This window comes from Mesoplodon mirus (assembly GCF_964341445.2).
Source record: "Mesoplodon mirus genome assembly, chromosome: 4".
Lineage (NCBI taxonomy): Eukaryota > Metazoa > Chordata > Mammalia > Artiodactyla > Ziphiidae > Mesoplodon > Mesoplodon mirus.
This window is the reverse complement of record NC_138979.1, coordinates 3,946,068-3,963,349: the sequence shown is the minus strand read 5'-3', so window position 1 is coordinate 3,963,349 and position 17,282 is coordinate 3,946,068. Positions and strand designations below refer to the sequence as shown.

General features: G+C 37.7%; 1 protein-coding gene across 3 annotated transcripts in view; it reads left to right on the top strand.

Annotated features, from left to right (window-relative positions):
• EPC1 (enhancer of polycomb homolog 1) overlaps positions 1–13,191 on the top strand; it is a 95,519-nt gene extending 82,328 nt beyond the window's left edge. For 2 of the 3 annotated variants that reach the window (XM_082620008.1, XM_082620006.1), the window contains exons 11-15: positions 8,068–8,186; positions 8,267–8,353; positions 9,186–9,327; positions 9,437–9,800; positions 11,824–13,191. In XM_082620008.1, the coding sequence (XP_082476134.1) occupies positions 8,068–8,186; positions 8,267–8,353; positions 9,186–9,327; positions 9,437–9,800; positions 11,824–11,896 (785 nt within the window). In that variant the 3' untranslated portion in view covers positions 11,897–13,191. The remainder of the gene's footprint in view (positions 1–8,067; positions 8,187–8,266; positions 8,354–9,185; positions 9,328–9,436; positions 9,801–11,823) is intronic. The other variant, XM_082620007.1, reaches the window with a different exon arrangement.
• The last annotated feature ends 4,091 nt before the right edge of the window (positions 13,192–17,282 follow it).

The following is a 17,282-nucleotide window of genomic DNA, read 5'->3' as shown; positions in this document are numbered from 1 at the left end:
GTTGATAGATATACAAGCTTTCTCTGCTTACACAGTCATTCAGAATAATTTGTAAGAGGGAAACTAATTTTTCAAAGAACAATGTTTGTGTAAGGATTATTTTAATAATTTTGGAAACATTTTCAGGTAATACCTACTTTAGCATTAGGCCTACATTGTGAAACGTGTCTAAAATAAATGCCATCTGCTTAAAATATTCCTCAAATTTTAGTTTTCTGTTTTAAAGCAAATCTCTGTTGTCTGAGGCATGTAGATTATAGAAATTCACTGTTAAAATTGTCATACAGATTTTTATAAAGATGTTTATTCTGTCCCCCTAATTATCTAGTAAGGCTACAGTTAAACCTAATAAATATGAAAATGTGCTTCTTATTCTTAAAGACCTTCAGAAAAGGTTCCATAAACTAATTTACTTTGTGGTTAGAAATAAAGTACTTCTGCGAAGCGGAAGTCATTCAGCTCATAAGAAAAATAATAACATTTCAGAAATTAAGTAGAAGATAATCTACCTTATTCTGAGGCCTACCTAACAGATTATTTATAATCCCATTAATTTCAGAGTCTATATCATGAAGAGTCAGTTTCTCTCTGCTTTTATAGTCTTAAAAATCAAAGTGAATTTTTCAGTATGAAGGAGGACTTATACATTGGTGTGAGTAGAGATTTTAATAGTATAAACTTGTAATATGTTTGCCTGATAAAGATTTTTAAGATGTTTAAAGTTCTTTTGAGACTAGACATAGAAAATTGGCTTATTCTGTCAATTCCTCATCTTCTCCACCTCTTAAAATAAAGTCATATAACTATCCTAAGGCTCTTACAGTGATTTTTTTTAATGTAAATTGTTTTGCCTTTCTACTTAAGTAAGCATTGATACTGTAAAACTTACTTGATTTGTGTTTGCCAAAGAATATTAAAAGGTGAACATGGAACAGTAGTATTACCAAAAGTTTAGCTGAAAAAAATCTTTAATAACCGTATAATTTTCTTTTTAATCATTTCCTTCCCCTGTATATGTGATAAAATTAAATGGGTTTATCCATTTTTTTCTGTTGCATCTAACTGTTTTCAATTTTCCCTTAAATGTTACTAGATCTTCCTGTATACTTAGAGCATAGATACCTGCAGGTTGCTTTAGGGTAATGCTTCATTCTTTCATGTTTGTGAATATTCCAGAAACCTAAAGCTTTTCTCTTTGTGCTCTATAAAGTATGTAACAATGGACTCATATCATGTGTAGCTTTAACTTAAGGGAATTCAGCTATAGGCCCCTGGAGAAAAAATTAAAATTTTAGTAGTTCAGGTATTATACAGGATTCTAAATAGAGTGGAACTAAAAGAGTGAGCCACGCTGGGAACGGGAGAAGTGAGTCTATTACTGTTCCTCTTGCTGCATCAGTGCCTGCATTGCTGCCTCGCTCTGTTAAGCATCTCATCTTGTCAATGTAATTGTAGTTTTAAAGATTTTTTTTTCATTTGGTATAGCCCCCAGATATAAACCAAACTGCTCCGTCTGGTATTCAGCCACAGAAACTCTGATCTAGTGTGATGCCAGGGGAAACATGGCTGTGTCGGGCTTGTTAAAAGGAGGAGATGGACCCATTGTGGTACACGCTAAAGGAATTTTTTTTTTTTTTTTTTTTTTTGCGGTACATGGCCCTCTCACTGTTGTGGCCTCTCCCGTTGCAGAGCACAGGCTCCGGACGCGCAGGCTCAGCGGCCATGGCTCACGGGCCTAGCCGCTCCGCGGCATGTGGGATCTTCCCAGACCGGGGCACGAACCCACGTCCCCTGCACCGGCAGGCGGACTCTCAACCACTGCGCCACCAGGGAAGCCCTAAAGGAATTTTTTAGGCTTAATTTTTACCACACTGACTGTAGAACTTAACCAGTCATTATATGACCTACGAGTCAGCTGATATACTTGCCTGCCGCCTAAGCCAAATATGTGGGTTTTGATTTAGCCGTTTTTGATTATTCTATCATTGTTTTAAATATTAATATTTATGTGTATGCTGTGACATAGTGATGCCCTCTGGACTGATTGTCCCTTTTCTAAATAAGCCTCTATAAGGGCCTGTTCTCACTTTGAAATAGGAAATTCTAATGAGGCTGTCAGGAGCCATTGTTTTTGGTAAAGGCCTGAGTTCTAACACGCCAGCTTTCGTAGCCTCTGTGTCAGCTGCTGCTTGGAGTCTTTTTTGCTTGCTTCCCTGTCTTGACCATTTTGCGGAGTTGTGCAGTCAGACCAGTAGCCTGGTTAGTCAGTGCTAGAGTGCTTGGGCCTCTGGATACTGTACAGCAGAATGACACAGTGTTAGAATTTTTAGGACTGGATTTAGTACTTAAGGATAAATTGTGTATTTTAAATAATCTTTAGTTAATATGTGATTTGGACAGTTTCCAAATACATTTTTCTAATTTTTTTTTAATCTACAAAAATATCTTTGGGGAATTCCCAGGAAGTTCAGTGATTAGGACTTTGCACTCTCTCCCTGCCGAGGGCCCGGGTTCAATCCCTGCTTGGGGAAGTAAAATCCCACAAGCTGGGCGGTGCAGCCAAAAGAGAAAAGAAAAAAAAAAACTTTATAAAAAAAATATTTGAAAACTTAGTGTTTGTTCAGTGACTAAGTATTCATTTGCATTTGTTTGAGGGAATATCAGATTCAGAATTAATACCTTTTTTCATAATTAGGAAGGAATCTGTAATTCAGAAAGACTGAAAACAGAAATGTGATTTTTTTTTTCCAGAAAAGTGATTTTAAAACCATTATATGTTCAGGATTTGAATTCCTAGTTCCCAGTGAAATTTCATCAGCATTTTAAGTCATTTTTCCAAACTCCCATATCTACAGTATAGATTTGGTTTATTTTCATAAGTCAATAAGAAATTGTAGCAAGAATGATAGGTTCTAATAAGTCTCAATATCTGTAGCTTACTCAGCAGTGCGGTTTACTTCTATTTGTAGCATAAATTTAAAAAAAAATTTATTGGAGTGTATAGTTGATTAACAGTGTTGTGTTAGTTTCTGCTGTACAGCAAAGTGACTCAGTTATACATATACATATATCTACTCTTTTTTTTTTTTTTTTTTTTTTGCGGTACGCGGGCCTCTCACTGTTGTGGCCTCTCCCGTTGCGGAGCACAGGCGCCGGACGCGCAGGCTCAGCGGCCATGGCTCATGGGCCCAGCCGCTCCGCGGCATGTGGGATCTTCCCGGACCGGGGCATGAACCTGTGTCCTCTGCATTGGCAGGCGGACTCTCAACCACTGCACCACCAGGGAAGACCCTATCTATTCTTCTTTAGATTCTTTTCCCATACAGGTCATTACAGAGTATTGAGAAGAGTTCCCTGTGCTCTACAGTAGGTCCTTATTAGTTAGCATAAAATTTTAATATTACGGTAAAAAAGGAACTCTAGATTTGAACACTGAATATTTTCATTGTTAGATTTTGTAGATTTGTGTGGGACCTTATCCTTACCCAGATGTGCTTCAAAACTCAGAATTACTTCCTCAGCAGATTCTGGAGTAACACCCATAGTGAAATACATTAATAGTTCTGCAATTGTGTAGTGAAGTGCGAGAATAGTCACACTCAGTGGAAAGTTTGACCACAAATAACTTCATGTTCAAGACGTTTGCAGCCAAATGAATTCAGGTTTGGTCGTGTTTTGCCGTCATATGAATTACAACAAACTTTTGTTTTCAGATTGGATGTTTTAGGTAACTGATATGTGCTCACGAACCTCCAGTCTATCATTTCAGGCTTACTGATCAGGGGATCGTACTGTAATACTGTCTGGAGTCATTTCAGCTTATGTTTATTTCTTTATAGTTACCCTTCTCTCCTGTATTAAAATAATTGTCTGCCTGTGTACTGCTCAGAGAAATTTCTAATTGAGGAGTATCTTTTAAAACAGGTGTTTGGGTTTGTTGGGTTGTTTTTTTTTCTTTTAACAAAATATACATTTTGGTAATCTAGAAACCATCTTCTCAAACTGAATTTTCACATTGTTCACTTTTTCCTAAGTACCTGTCACCTCCCTCCCCCCACAGCCCTGCCACCCCCAGTCATTCCATTGATCTGCTCCCGCTACAGGAATGTGACTTAAAGGCCAGCAGGCTGAACACTAGGCCATTCCCAGCGCTGGTGTACCTACCACATGATAGGTCCTTGCACAAGACGTGGACTCGTAAAGTTTTAGATTATTTCATCTAAATTCCTACCCCAGAGGATTGTTAGAAGCTACCCACACAGCGGTGGTTTCTGGCCTCTGCCTCGGCACCTCTAGGGACAGATTAAAAGTCTGCAACTTTCTAGATCAGGTTATTCTGCAGTTGGGAGTCTTGTTTAGAAAGTTTGTCCATATATCGAGCAGAAGCTGCCTCCTTAAATTCAAATCCGCAGGTCCTGTTTGCCCTTGGAAGCACACGGAGTACGTTTTCTTGCTCTCCCACATCATAGTGTCCTCCAGGTATTTGAAGGCCCGTCGTGCTCCTTCCCTGTTTTCAGCTTTTAATCTTGTCCCTCCTGTGTCTCTGCTCTCCTCCCTAGACCCCTGTCTGTCAGATGCTCTGTAGATGAGATTTCTTGTAAAGCGTGATGCACACTGTTGGTACATTAAAAGTTTGATTATTTTTTGTAAATAATATTAAATCTAAAACAAACTTTTGTCTATTTCTTTTTATATTTAAAATCTCATTGGTTTGGGGGTAGTTTTGTTTCCCCTTCCACTACTAAATATCTTTGTGACCTCAGATGAAAGTTTCTTCATCTCTAGTGTGAGATTATAGAAGGAAATAACCAGGAATCCCTCCTGATCTAAAATTTTTTGGTCCTTTGAAATGATTCTGATTCTAGGTCTAGTGATCTGTCCACGAAACCACCTTGTCCATCTTTGTGTGAATTGCAAACTTGACTACCACACAATATCTGGAGGTAGACATACAACCTAAAAACTTTACCTTGATAGAGATACAGGGAAATATGCTCATTTTTGTTTATTTCCACTTAGCATTTGGTTAGATTTTGCTCAGTTTCCTGTGTAAGTAATAGTGCAAAACCCAGCTCAGATTTTATTTGCCCAAATGTACTGCCTTACCTTTGTCCAAGCTTTCCTACGCATTCATACCGCCTTTTGGATTGGAATTTTATTTCTCAGAAGAAATATAAAATCTTAGCATCTCATGGCTTGAAAAGGACTTTATTGGTGACCTAATTTAATCTCGTGTATTTCAGATGAACATACTGAGCCCCAAAAGATTAAATAACTTGCTCAGGTGGACTCAGCCAGTTATGACAGAGCTGAGAATGAAAGAAAAATCAAGATCTCTTGGCCCCTAGACCCATGGTTTTTATTACCATCACTTCTAGCTTATATGTTACTCTGTGCATTTCTTCTAGAACATTTATCAGAAATGTCCAGGGGAAATTTTTATAACTAGACTCTGGAGTATAGAGATATGTAAGAAATAGGCTAACATAGGGATCTAAAATCTCAATGAGCGTTAGTAATCTAAAATGTCAGTTGCATTTTTATTTCTAAATCTATTTGGAGGAAGTTAACAGTTGTTAAAAAAAAAAGTGAAATTCACAAAACCCTCAGAGACTGAGGACTGAAATGTTGATTTAAATAGGGCAAAAATATTTGGAACCTTTATTCAAATCGATTTCCAATTTAATATTGCTAATGTTTAAATTAAAACAAATACCAGCAGAATTCTGCAAAAGAATATTTTCATTCATATAAATGGAGTTTTGTATATAGATCTTTACAGTGAATGCTAAATTATTGTTTTCTAGATGTGTAATGACCTGACCTTCCAGAAATGGTCCTTTTTTCTTCTTCTTCTTCTTCTTTTAAGTTTATTAAATATCTCCTACCCGGAAATTCAAGATTTAGGCAACGCACTCAAGCTTAGGAAATTAAAGTAGAAATCGCAAAAACATATTAGCGAACCTATCTAATAAATTAAGGATCTTTAGTTTTAAACAGTTGCTTTTATGGATTTTTTTTCAACATAGAGATATTGTTTTAATTATAATCACTCCTGGGGGCTTCCCTGGTGGCGCAGTGGTTGAGAGTCCGCCTGCCGATGCAGGGGACATGGGTTCGTGCCCCGGTCTGGGAAGATCCCACGTGCCGCGGAGCGGCTGGGCCCGTGAGCCATGGCCGCTTGGCCTGTGTGTCCGGAGCCTGTGCTCCGCAACGGGAGAGGCCACAACAGTGAGAGGCCCGCGTAACGCAAAATAAATAAATAAATAAAAGTGACGGTATCAAAATGGAGCCATTAGTAACTTGCTAATATTCTGATGTGGATAAGAAAATGTCATTACTCTACACTACTCACATCATCTTTCAACTAAAGAAGCCCATGGACTAAATAGCTTCCTAAATTGGTTTCGGTAATTAAATTCTTTTTATAAAAAAAAAATAAATAAAAAAAATAATCACTCTTTTAGGGCAGCATTTTTTTTTCCTTCAAGTTCTGATTTAACATGTTTCTGTTATATGGAAATGGTCACGTTGACAGAAAGTTTATGTCAATATTTATGGATTATCCTATTATCAATAAAAGCTTTTTCCGGTAGAATTCAGATCTGAGAATTACAAACATAGTAGGAAGAGAAACTCATCAAAGGACATATATCAACTAAACAGATTTGTAGCACCCAAAATAAGAAAATGGAAAAGTAGAATTTTTCCAACAAGAAATTATTTTTTGCCTTTGTAACCCAAGAAATTAGTTCAGCGCAAGTATAAAAGCCTGTGTAAATACTAATAACTTCTGAGGTTTTCTTAAACATTATTTCCCAGTTTTCTGATTCGTTCAAAATATGGTAGAATTTCTACTTAACATTTATCTTAAGCATTTTGTAGGTGTCCTAGGCAGAAGCTGTATCCTGGGGGATAAAGATTCTTATGAGTTATAAGTAAAAATTGCAAAACTTGATGAAGTAATATTCTAAAGAAATTATCAAAATGTCTTTAAAGACAACAACAAATTAGCTGACAGAATTTTGAAAACATTAAACTTTAGATTGAGGAAATATGCATGATTTATAGATTCCCTAGTACCCAGGGATGCATGATAACCCTTTTTTTTCTGTTTTAAATAGTTCTTATGCAACCATCACAGGCTTCTTAAAAGAAGCCTTAAAGTCAGATGTTGTGAGATTGTATGTGCTTTTTTTTTTTTCTTTATTTTTAATTGGCAAAAAAAAGAAAAAGAAAAAGTTTTCCTTTTTAAAAACTGCACACACTTTTTGGGGGAGTAATAAATGAACATTTTTTTGTTTGTTTTTTTTAGAACTGAGCTCTCCATAGACAAACATAAGTAGCATAACACAGTGTCTTTCCTCAGACATCATTCTGTACAGTAAACCAACATAAACATCTCCGTTCTTATTGACTGGATTTTTTCCAGGTGGGTTAATTGGGTGGGGAAAATTAATTAACCTTTGGAGCCTCTTTTCTTCCTGTTAAACTTAAAGGATGGGTTCTTTAAAAAAAAAAAAAAGTAATAAACCAACAACCTTATATTTCATATGAAGGAAATTTTTGTAATGACTAAAATTAGAAAATATGTAGAACAATTAGTATTTCTACACAGAACTGCTAGGGATCATCTGAATGCATTGGGACAGTAGTATGAATAAACTAGAAACTAAGTGGTGATTATCAGATTTCTTCTCAAGCTCAGTGCAAAGTTGAATTTCAAATATGCGGATGAAAAAAGCTGGTGTTACCTTTTACACTGTCTAGCACAAGTGTCACAGCTTACAAAAAATAATGGTTTTGAAACTTGGGAAGTGAGCACTGCTTTTTCCTATCTGCAGCTCGGAAAGTTTCATTTTGTTTTTCTTTAAACTCAAGCCACTCTCGATAAGTGTGGTTATAAAAATGCTGAAATTTTCTTTCGGAAGTGATCTTTAACAGGATGCTAAAATGCTTTAATTCTGCACAAATTTTTTCTTAAATGCTAAAATTTGTTTTAGTGTACTGTAAGATGTGTGTGATCGCTGTGCCTTTTTATAAAGTGTTTTCTCATTTTATGTTCAGCATTTACAGCCGAACAATACCAGCAACATCAGCAGCAGCTGGCACTCATGCAGAAACAGCAGCTTGCACAAATTCAGCAACAGCAAGCAAGTAGTAATTCCTCCACCACCACGTCACAGGTGAGGGATTTGTCTGTCTTATGATTATCCCTCATGGTTTCCCACCAGAGTTCATCTCTAATTACCAACTGTTGTCATAGAGCCTTGCATCTACCCAGCAGAAAAGTGGCTTTCACCTGAATCTACATCATAGCCATTCTAAACAGGGTTTAGAAAGAATGTTACAGGTGAGTATAGAAGCTGTTGCCCTCTGCTCCCTGTTTTAAAAAGTAAAACTAAAAAGCATAGTCAGATGAGATGGGGACCCTGTCTTCAAGTCTGACCTGTAGTCTGTGAATGTACCTCTTTACTATACAACCCCACCCAGCTCTCTATGTGGAGAGTTTTAATTATTATTAAAATTTATGCTAAAATAACCTCTTTTACTATTAAATCACTTTTGAACTTGAAGCATGATAAGTGTTTGCCACTTAAACATATTTAAGGCTTAACTAAAGGCTGAGATTCGTGTCTCTAAGCATCTTAGAGGAAAAATTCATTTTAAAAAACTCAAGGCGCTTCTTAATTTCTAGGCTGAGTTAGAATGTGATGTTTTGTTCCTTCTGTTCTAAAGGGATAGTTACCTTACTGTCCCAAAGGTGCCTTTGGTCACGTGTGTATATGTATGTGTAAGTTAGATGAAGGAAGTTTTACATACTTATTCAAATTATATGAATTTATTCATTCATTGATTCATTCATTGCAAATCACTGAAATGTTTTACTAGCATATTTCGTGTCTAACACTTTGTGTTGGAGGTTTACTGTTTCCACATTATAAAAGGTTTATTTTGGTAATTCCATATTATATATTGTCACATAAGAAGATCAAAATTCATAATCCTTGAGTTATAAGATGATTTGAACATTAATCAAATTTACGCCTGTTGGAGACATGAAGATATTTCAGTGGTTTGCACCTTTCATTTATATTCAGACTGATTTTGGTAACCTGTGTAGCTTTAATAATAATTTGAGACTAAGTGATGCTGATTAGATTTGTTTTGTATTTTCTTTTTAGGGTTTTGTTTCCAAGACTTTGGATTCTGCTAGTGCTCAATTTGCTGCTTCTGCTTTGGTGACATCAGAACAACTGATGGGATTCAAGATGAAGGAGGATGTGGTGCTTGGAATCGGGGTGAATGGCGTCCTTCCAGCCTCAGGTAAAAGGGCAAAGACGTTGAAGGTGTTGTGATAATGTTTGTAAGGTATGTCTGTAATAAACAAGGAGCAGGGTTACAGTTGTTCAGCTGCTGCTTTCCTTTTCCCTAGGAGTATACAAGGGCTTACACCTCAGTAGTACTGCACCCCCGGCACTTGTCCACACGAGTCCGTCGACGGCAGGGCCAGCTTTGCTACAGCCTGCGAACGTGACGCAGACGGCGGGTTCCCACAGTGCGCCGAGTCACCCAGTGACTGCTGCCAGTTCTGCAACAACTCAGGTTCTGATTGGGAACAACATCCGATTAACTGTACCTTCATCAGTCGCCACTGTAAACTCTCTCGCCCCCATAAACGCACGACACATACCTAGGACTTTAAGTGCTGTCCCATCGTCTGCCTTAAAGCTGGCTGCCGCAGCGAACTGTCAAGTTTCCAAGGTCCCGTCTTCATCCTCTGTAGATGCAGTTCCACGGTGAGTCGTTATTTAAGCCCAGAGTGTTTGAAAAATATGAAATCTGACTTAAATTCTCTGGCATTTCTACTTATTTCTTTGTGTTTTTTGCTCTTTTCCTTATATACATTAAAAATGTATAGATGAGAATTCCTTATTTATGTAAGAACTAAACAGATAGATGTTGTAATTCAATATTGCTGAGGATTTGAACTTTAAAGGGAGTATAGTGAATATTCCATGTATGATTGGGACATGACTTAGTATAATAAGAGCTTATAATATTCTCACTCTTTATTTCACCTTTGGATCGAAGGAGTTCTCTTTAGAATGTTTCTTTTGCTTATGATTTCTTCCACAGCTTCTCACGTAGACAGAATTGATAAAACCCACCATGGCTAGTGCACTAATTAAGCCTCTCTTAATAATGTAAATAATGTAAAGGGTTATAGTATTCATGTCAGGTCAACTTTTAATCAAACCATTATTTTCTATGCTAACTTGTTTTCTTAGGTTTCAGTAGACGGTTTAGAATGTTTGCTCAGGCTCTATTCTGTTTTAAATATTGACAGGAATTAAAATCTTGCTGTCTACTTGAGGAGAAACAAAAAGAGAAAGATGGGAGTTTTCAGTTGAGTTAGAAGATGAGCATAAAAGTGTGAAAAGTTAAATAATATTAATTGTAAGTAATAGGTAAAAATTGTTCTAGAGGTGTCACGAAATATAATATGCTTGTCAAATTAGCATGTATAGAGTGTGGCTCTAATTTCCATGTAAGAGATATTTTTTACACCAGGGATATTCTGGGAATGTTCTACCAAAAAAGAAAAGAAAATCCGATTTCGTCTTGGCTGGGCAGAAGGGAGGAAGAAGAGTTGGGGAAATCCGTATGTGTTTCAGGGGTTAACGAGTAACCTAGTTTGTCTAGAGACTTGGGAAGATTCGTAGTAGAAGCTGGAGGGGTTGGCGGCCGGACTTTGAGGCGTCTTGGCTGCCGCTCTGACACGTAGACTTCCTCAGCTGGGAGTGGCCCAGGGCAGGGAGCAGGCTTCGTAGCAACAGACTGCAGCTATTAGTTTCTGGACCCGTGCATCCCTTCTGCTTCTGAACTTAAGTGGTAGTCACATCTGCTCGGTGCTCATCCATTCTTAATATTCTGGATCTAGTCATAGCTAGCCAGACAACTATAGCTCTTACTTAAATACATAATACGTGGTTTTCATCACTACAGAATTCTGTAACCGCGGGAGACTCAAAGTGTAAGGGAAACGTTCACATCACTTACTTTAGCCCCCCTGTTTAAAGGTGAGGGAACTGAGTTTGCAGGGCAGAAATTGAGACACAGATGTAGAGAACAAACGTATGGACACCAAGGGGGGAAAGCCGCGGTGGGTGGGGGGATGGTGGTGTGATGAATTGGGCGATTGGGACTGACATGTATACACTTATGTGTATAAAATGGATGACTAATAAGAGCCTGCTGTATAAAAAAGTAAATAAAATAAAATTTTAAAAATAAATAAATATATAAATAAAGACGAGGGAACTGAGACCCAGAGGAGGAGCTGAGCTCTCCGAGCACGTGGGCAGTCGAGGGGTAGGGGCAGCGGGGACCCTGGTCTCCTGATTGCTGAGCTCCACGTAGAGAAAGAGCTCGGACTTAGAAGTCCTGGCGTGAATGAGCTTCACTCACGTGGTTCCTTTTTAAAACTCTCAGGAAAGGTTTAATAGAGGAGGAGGTTGAAACTCTAAACTAAACCTCGGTTATTCTTTGTGTGTTGTAACATCTCGGTTGCTTGGGTGCTACTACAGGTTTGTTGGTAATGTAGTTGACCATGGAATGTGCAGCGGACACAAGCCTGACTTCCGGTTGTGTGTTCCTAATAATAAACCGTAAAAGTTCATATTCCTCTACTTGCTATCCTGCCCCAGAAGAGTCAGATCTCTTTCTATTATTAAAAACATTTAAACTTCTTATTGGGAAGATCATCTTGATTTGTTAACTTGATTGCAGATAAGTAATTTATTGAACTTTTTTCAACAGGGAAAGCCATGAATCAGAAAAGCCAGCACTAAACAACATAGCGGACAATACAGTAGCGATGGAGGTGACGTAGCTTCCTCAGGAGCGGAGCCGCAGCCTGGGGACTTGATTAGGTGCTATGCATCAGTAGCATTTTGAATGCAAGGGATGATGGAATGCAGCACATGCGTTTCTGTGGCAGCTGTGGGGACTTGACAGCAATGCTCATCTCTCATGCTTCAATTTTTCTTTTCTTACTGTTAATAGGGGAAAAAATCAACATCTGTAAATTAAGAATACAGCAATTATCTGTACAGTACTGCATATTTGTAATACCCTTGTATATATGTTACTTGAATACAGAGATGTTCATTTGTGATGCTTTGCACTTGGGGGTGGGGGGGAGGGAAATAAATTGCAACAAAGAGTGTGAGATGTGAGAGTGTGTAGAGATGAGGTGTCATCACATCATGTGCATGGTGCAGAACCTGCTGTTTTATCTATTTATTGTGCCGTGTTTACAGTTTTGTACACTGTACCTTCATTGGTTCCTGTGCTGTAGTAAATGTGTTAGGTAGCTGTGGACTCCTTGGTATTTTGTAAATGGTATAACATAACTTGGTTCCCCTCTGGGTCCCTGAGTTTTCTGTGTATCGTGAACAAAAATGGTGACATACATACAGAATTTTACAAGAAAAAAAAAAGGCATCAGTTTTTTAAAAATGGGGAATGTACTGTTAAATGGGGATCTTCCTGGTCTACTATCATTCGGACAAGTAACGAGCTACACATGAAGTCTCTTGAATCTTCCCATCGCCACCTGCCCACAGAGCTGTGGGTAGTTTCTGGTACTTAAAGCACTAATGTTATGTTGCTGCTCTGCAAACAGCCCAGTAGTCCCATTTCCTTCCACACCAGAAAGTGTTAAATCAAGTATGCAAATGGAGTCCTTACAACTGGAGTTTATGTTGTCTTGCCCTTTTTTTAGCACAAGAAAACAATTGTACTTTTTTATTGTCGAATTGTTTCAAAGACTTCATTCTTTACTTGTTCTTACAAAAAGGATATAAGGGAGAAGAATGCAGTAATTGCTGTACGTGTATCATCATTCCAGTTTCTAAGAACAGCCAGCCAGCGTTTTTCCTTCTCAGATTCTCCAGAAGGCTGCGAGGCCAGAACCACGAATATCGGGTGCCTTCCTTTGGAAATATTTGCCCTCTCTTCTGTGAAGAGAATGGTACTTAACAGACTACTACTACTGCTTTGTCAGAACCGAAGTCCGAATGCCCAGTCCAGTGGCATACAGTATCCGTAAGGTTTTTAATCCCACCTGGAAAAATTGTGATAGAATTCTCACAAAATAAACCCAGGGCATTACATGTTGACAAACTAATGTGTAGTGGTCGTTTGCTTTTCTTTTCAACCCAAGAACTTTTGTGTGACTTTAATTAAAATCATTTAGTAAAGGGGGGGGGCAGGGCCGGTCATGGGAACGTGAGCAATTACTTTCCAGTTCACTTTTTTCAACAATTATTTATTGAATGATTACCTAGTATGCTTGGGACTGTTTTAGGTCCTACTACGGTGAAAAAAATTCCTGCCCTCCTGGAATTTATAATTTCATTGAGTGATAAAAACACGATGAATATGTAAAATTTAAATTGTATTATGGTAAGTATTTGGGGTGAAAGTAAAGCAAGGAGAGGGGAGAAGCAGTGCCAGGATGGGGTGGAGGTTGCCGTTTCCAGTAGGGTGGGCAGAGAAGCGCCCACAGAGATGATGGGGCAGGGTGGGTGGAGAGGATACATACAAAGGTCGGGGTGTGCCTGGTTTGCTGCAGGAACAGCAGTGTGGCTCTGGCGCACAGGCAAAGAGGAGAGGAGTAGGTCAGGTCAGAGGGCATCGGGGAGGCTGCTTGTGGCGGGCCTGGTAGGTGACTTTAAGGACGTAGGATCTCAGAGCAGAGGAGTGATGTGGTCAGAACAGGCTCACCCCGGCTTAGGTGTCAGAATACAGTAAAGGACCAACATGTCTCCACATGTGATGAGGACCATCCACAGGCCTCAGGACATCAGCGAGCCACAAGGACACACACGGAGAACATTTGTTAAAGCGCACAATCAGAGTGTTCACTATCAGTGATGAAGAGGGAAACCTTCTGAAAGAGACGTACTACAGAGGAAAATAAGAGTGACGGCAGATGTTCACCGGAAGCCATGCAAGTGAAAGGCGGTGGAGCCACATCCTTACTGAACAGAAAGCTCTCAACCTAGAATGCTAAACCTAGCAACATTGTTTTTCAGAAACGAAGGTGAAATATTTCTTCATACCTACAAAATCTGACAGAATTCATCGCAAGCAGACGGCCAATACCAGAAATGTTAAAGGATGTCCCTGAAGCAGACGAAAATGGTGTCAGAAATCTGGGTGCACACAAAGACCATCAGAAATGGTAAATATATGTGTACGCATTAAAACTCTCTTCCTGATCTTTTAAGTCTTTAAAAGATAATCGGCTTTTTGAAGCAAAAATAATAAGTGTATTATGGCATTATAACACAAGGAGAAGGAACATACATGAGAACAGTAGCACAAAGGTCAGGGGAGGAAGAGGGCCTAGGGGCCTGATCCTACACTCAGAATGGTATAATATCCCTTGAAGGTAGACTGTGCTAAGTTAAGGATGTATACTTAAGTCCTAAAGCAACCACTAAAATCACAAAACAAAAAGGTACGGCTAATAAGCAGGAAAGAAAGTAAAATCGTAAAAAATATTCTATTGACCCAAAAGAAAACAGAAAAAGGAAACAGAGGACAGAGTAAATACAAAACAAATATGAACATGGTAGATTTAAACCCAGCCACATCAATATTAAATGCTAATGGTCTAAACAACCCAAGTGAAAGGCAAAGATTGTCAGATGGTATAAAGAAAGAAAAACCCGTCTATATACTGCCTTCAAGAAACCCACTGCAAATCTAAAGACACAAAATAGGACAAAAGTAAAAGGATGGAGAAGGATATACCATGTTAACACTCATCAGAATCTAGAGTGGCTATATTAATATCAGTACATTTCAGAGCAAAGAATATTACCAGGACTTTTAAAAGGTCACTTCATAATGATAGAATGATCACTTTATCAAGAAGACATAACATTCTTAAACATTTACTCATCTAATTACAGAAATTCAAAAATACATGAAACAAAAATGATGGAATTAAAAGGCGAAATAGGCAAATATACAATTAAATTTAGAGGTTTCAGTATCCCCTTTCCAATACTTGATAGAGCAAGTAGACAGAAAATCAGTGAGGGCTTGAACCACGTTATCAACTAAGTTGCCCTAATTGACATTTTTAGACCATTCTATCCAACAAATGCAGAATACACATTTGCTTCAAATGCACATGAAATGTTTAGCAAGGTATACCATACTGTGGGCCATAAAGCAAATCTCAATAAATGTAAAAGGATTTAAATCATACAATGTATTTGCTCTGACTAGAATAGAATTAAGTTAGTATTATTAACAGAAAGATCTAGGAAGCCCTTAAATATTTGGAACCTAAAAACAAACTTCTAAATATAATATGGGTCAAAGCAGAAGTCAAAAGGGGCATTAGAACATATTTTGAACTATGGACACTGGAAAACTATGGAAAATGGAAGTATACATATCAACAGTTGTGGGATGTAGCTAAATCAGCACTTGAAGGAAATTTATACCAAAAATTAAGAAATAAATCAATAACCTAAACTACCTCCTTACAAAACTAGAATAAGAAGTACAAATTAAACCTAAAGCAGACAGAAGAAAGGAAATGATGAAGATCAGAATGGAAGGAAAATTTAAAAAGTGAAACAATAGAGAAAACCAATGAAACCAAAAGCTGGTTCTCCGAGTAGATCAATAAGATTGATAAACCTCTAGCCAGACAAATTAGAATAAAAAGAAGATACAATTTACCAATATCAGGAGTGTAAGAGGAAACATTACTACAGATTCTACTGAAATTCAAATACAAGGAAATATTAAAAACTATATGCCAATAAATTTGACAACTTAGGTGAAATGGAAGAATCCCTTAAAAGACACAAATTACCAAAGCTCTCTCCAGAAGAAATAGATTTAAAAACAAAAACAAGAAACTACAACAAAAGAAAAGTACAGGTTAACGTGCCTCATGAACATTGACACAAAAAATGCTAAACATTTTTTAGCAAGTCAGTTGCAACAATATATACAAATGATATGACATTATGACCAGTAAGAATCAAAAATGACTGTGTGGCATATCTAGGTGACTAATGCCTGAGATACCTACATAGTTTCTCACGGTCCAGGAGTGGCATCGTAAAGCAGCTGAAATTTACCCCATGCTTCTAAGGAGGTGTGGATAGAGCTTACTTAGATGGAGCCAGAGCTGTAGAGAGTCAGCACCGGAGGACAAGGGACACAGTTCTGTATCAGAAACCAAGGATCAGATGGGGCACCATATAACCTAGCATGTGCCAGTGTGTGTTCAGATGACAGCTGAAGCCCAGGCAGCTCTGGTTCAAATTCTGGCTGTACGCCTGTGTGACGTTGTGTAAGTTACTTAACCTCTCCCAGTGTCTTAAACTCTAAAACGAGGAAAATAATAGCACCTACATTGTTGGGAGATTTAAATGAGACCATGCAAGTACAGTACTCAGGCCAATGTTTAAAAAAAAAACCAAAAAGAATGTAGTGCCTTCCCCTAAAAAGAATTAAATTTCATTTTGTCAAGATGATGCAGTCAGGTGGGAACTGGGAAAATAACTCACAGCTTAATACTTGTTCTGGGGTTTTGTTTTTATTTTTTGCCAAATAAGTTGACACACAGAAGTACCCTTCGTGTCTTGCCCTTCCTATTATTATGAGAAATTAAGTAAGTCTCTCAATTTACTGTGGCCTAAATTGCAAAAGGAAAAGACACATGAAAAGTCTGGACAGTAATATGCTGGAACCAGCTCACATTGACTCATGAGAATCAACTGTTAAATTTTCGGGAATTTTATGAACTGGTTGTTAAACAGCCATTATTAGTAAATTATATAAACTTAGAAGTAAATAAATTATAAAAAAACAAAGATAATGATACAAAAAAAACTACAGAACAATATCCCTGATGAATATTAATGCAAAATCTTCAACAAAATATGAGCAAACAGAATTCAATAGCACATTAAAAGAATTATACACTATGACCAAGTGACCTGAAATGAAGTGAGGGTTTAACATACAAAAGTCAATCAATATAATGCACCACATTAACAGAATGATGGAAGAAACACACATGATCATCTCAACTGATGCAGAAAAAGCATTTGACAAAATATGACACTTTTTCATGATAACAAACACTCAACAAACTACGAATAGAAGAAAACTATCTCAACATAATAAAGGCCTATGGGACAACCTCAGAGCAAACATCATACTCAGTGGTGAAA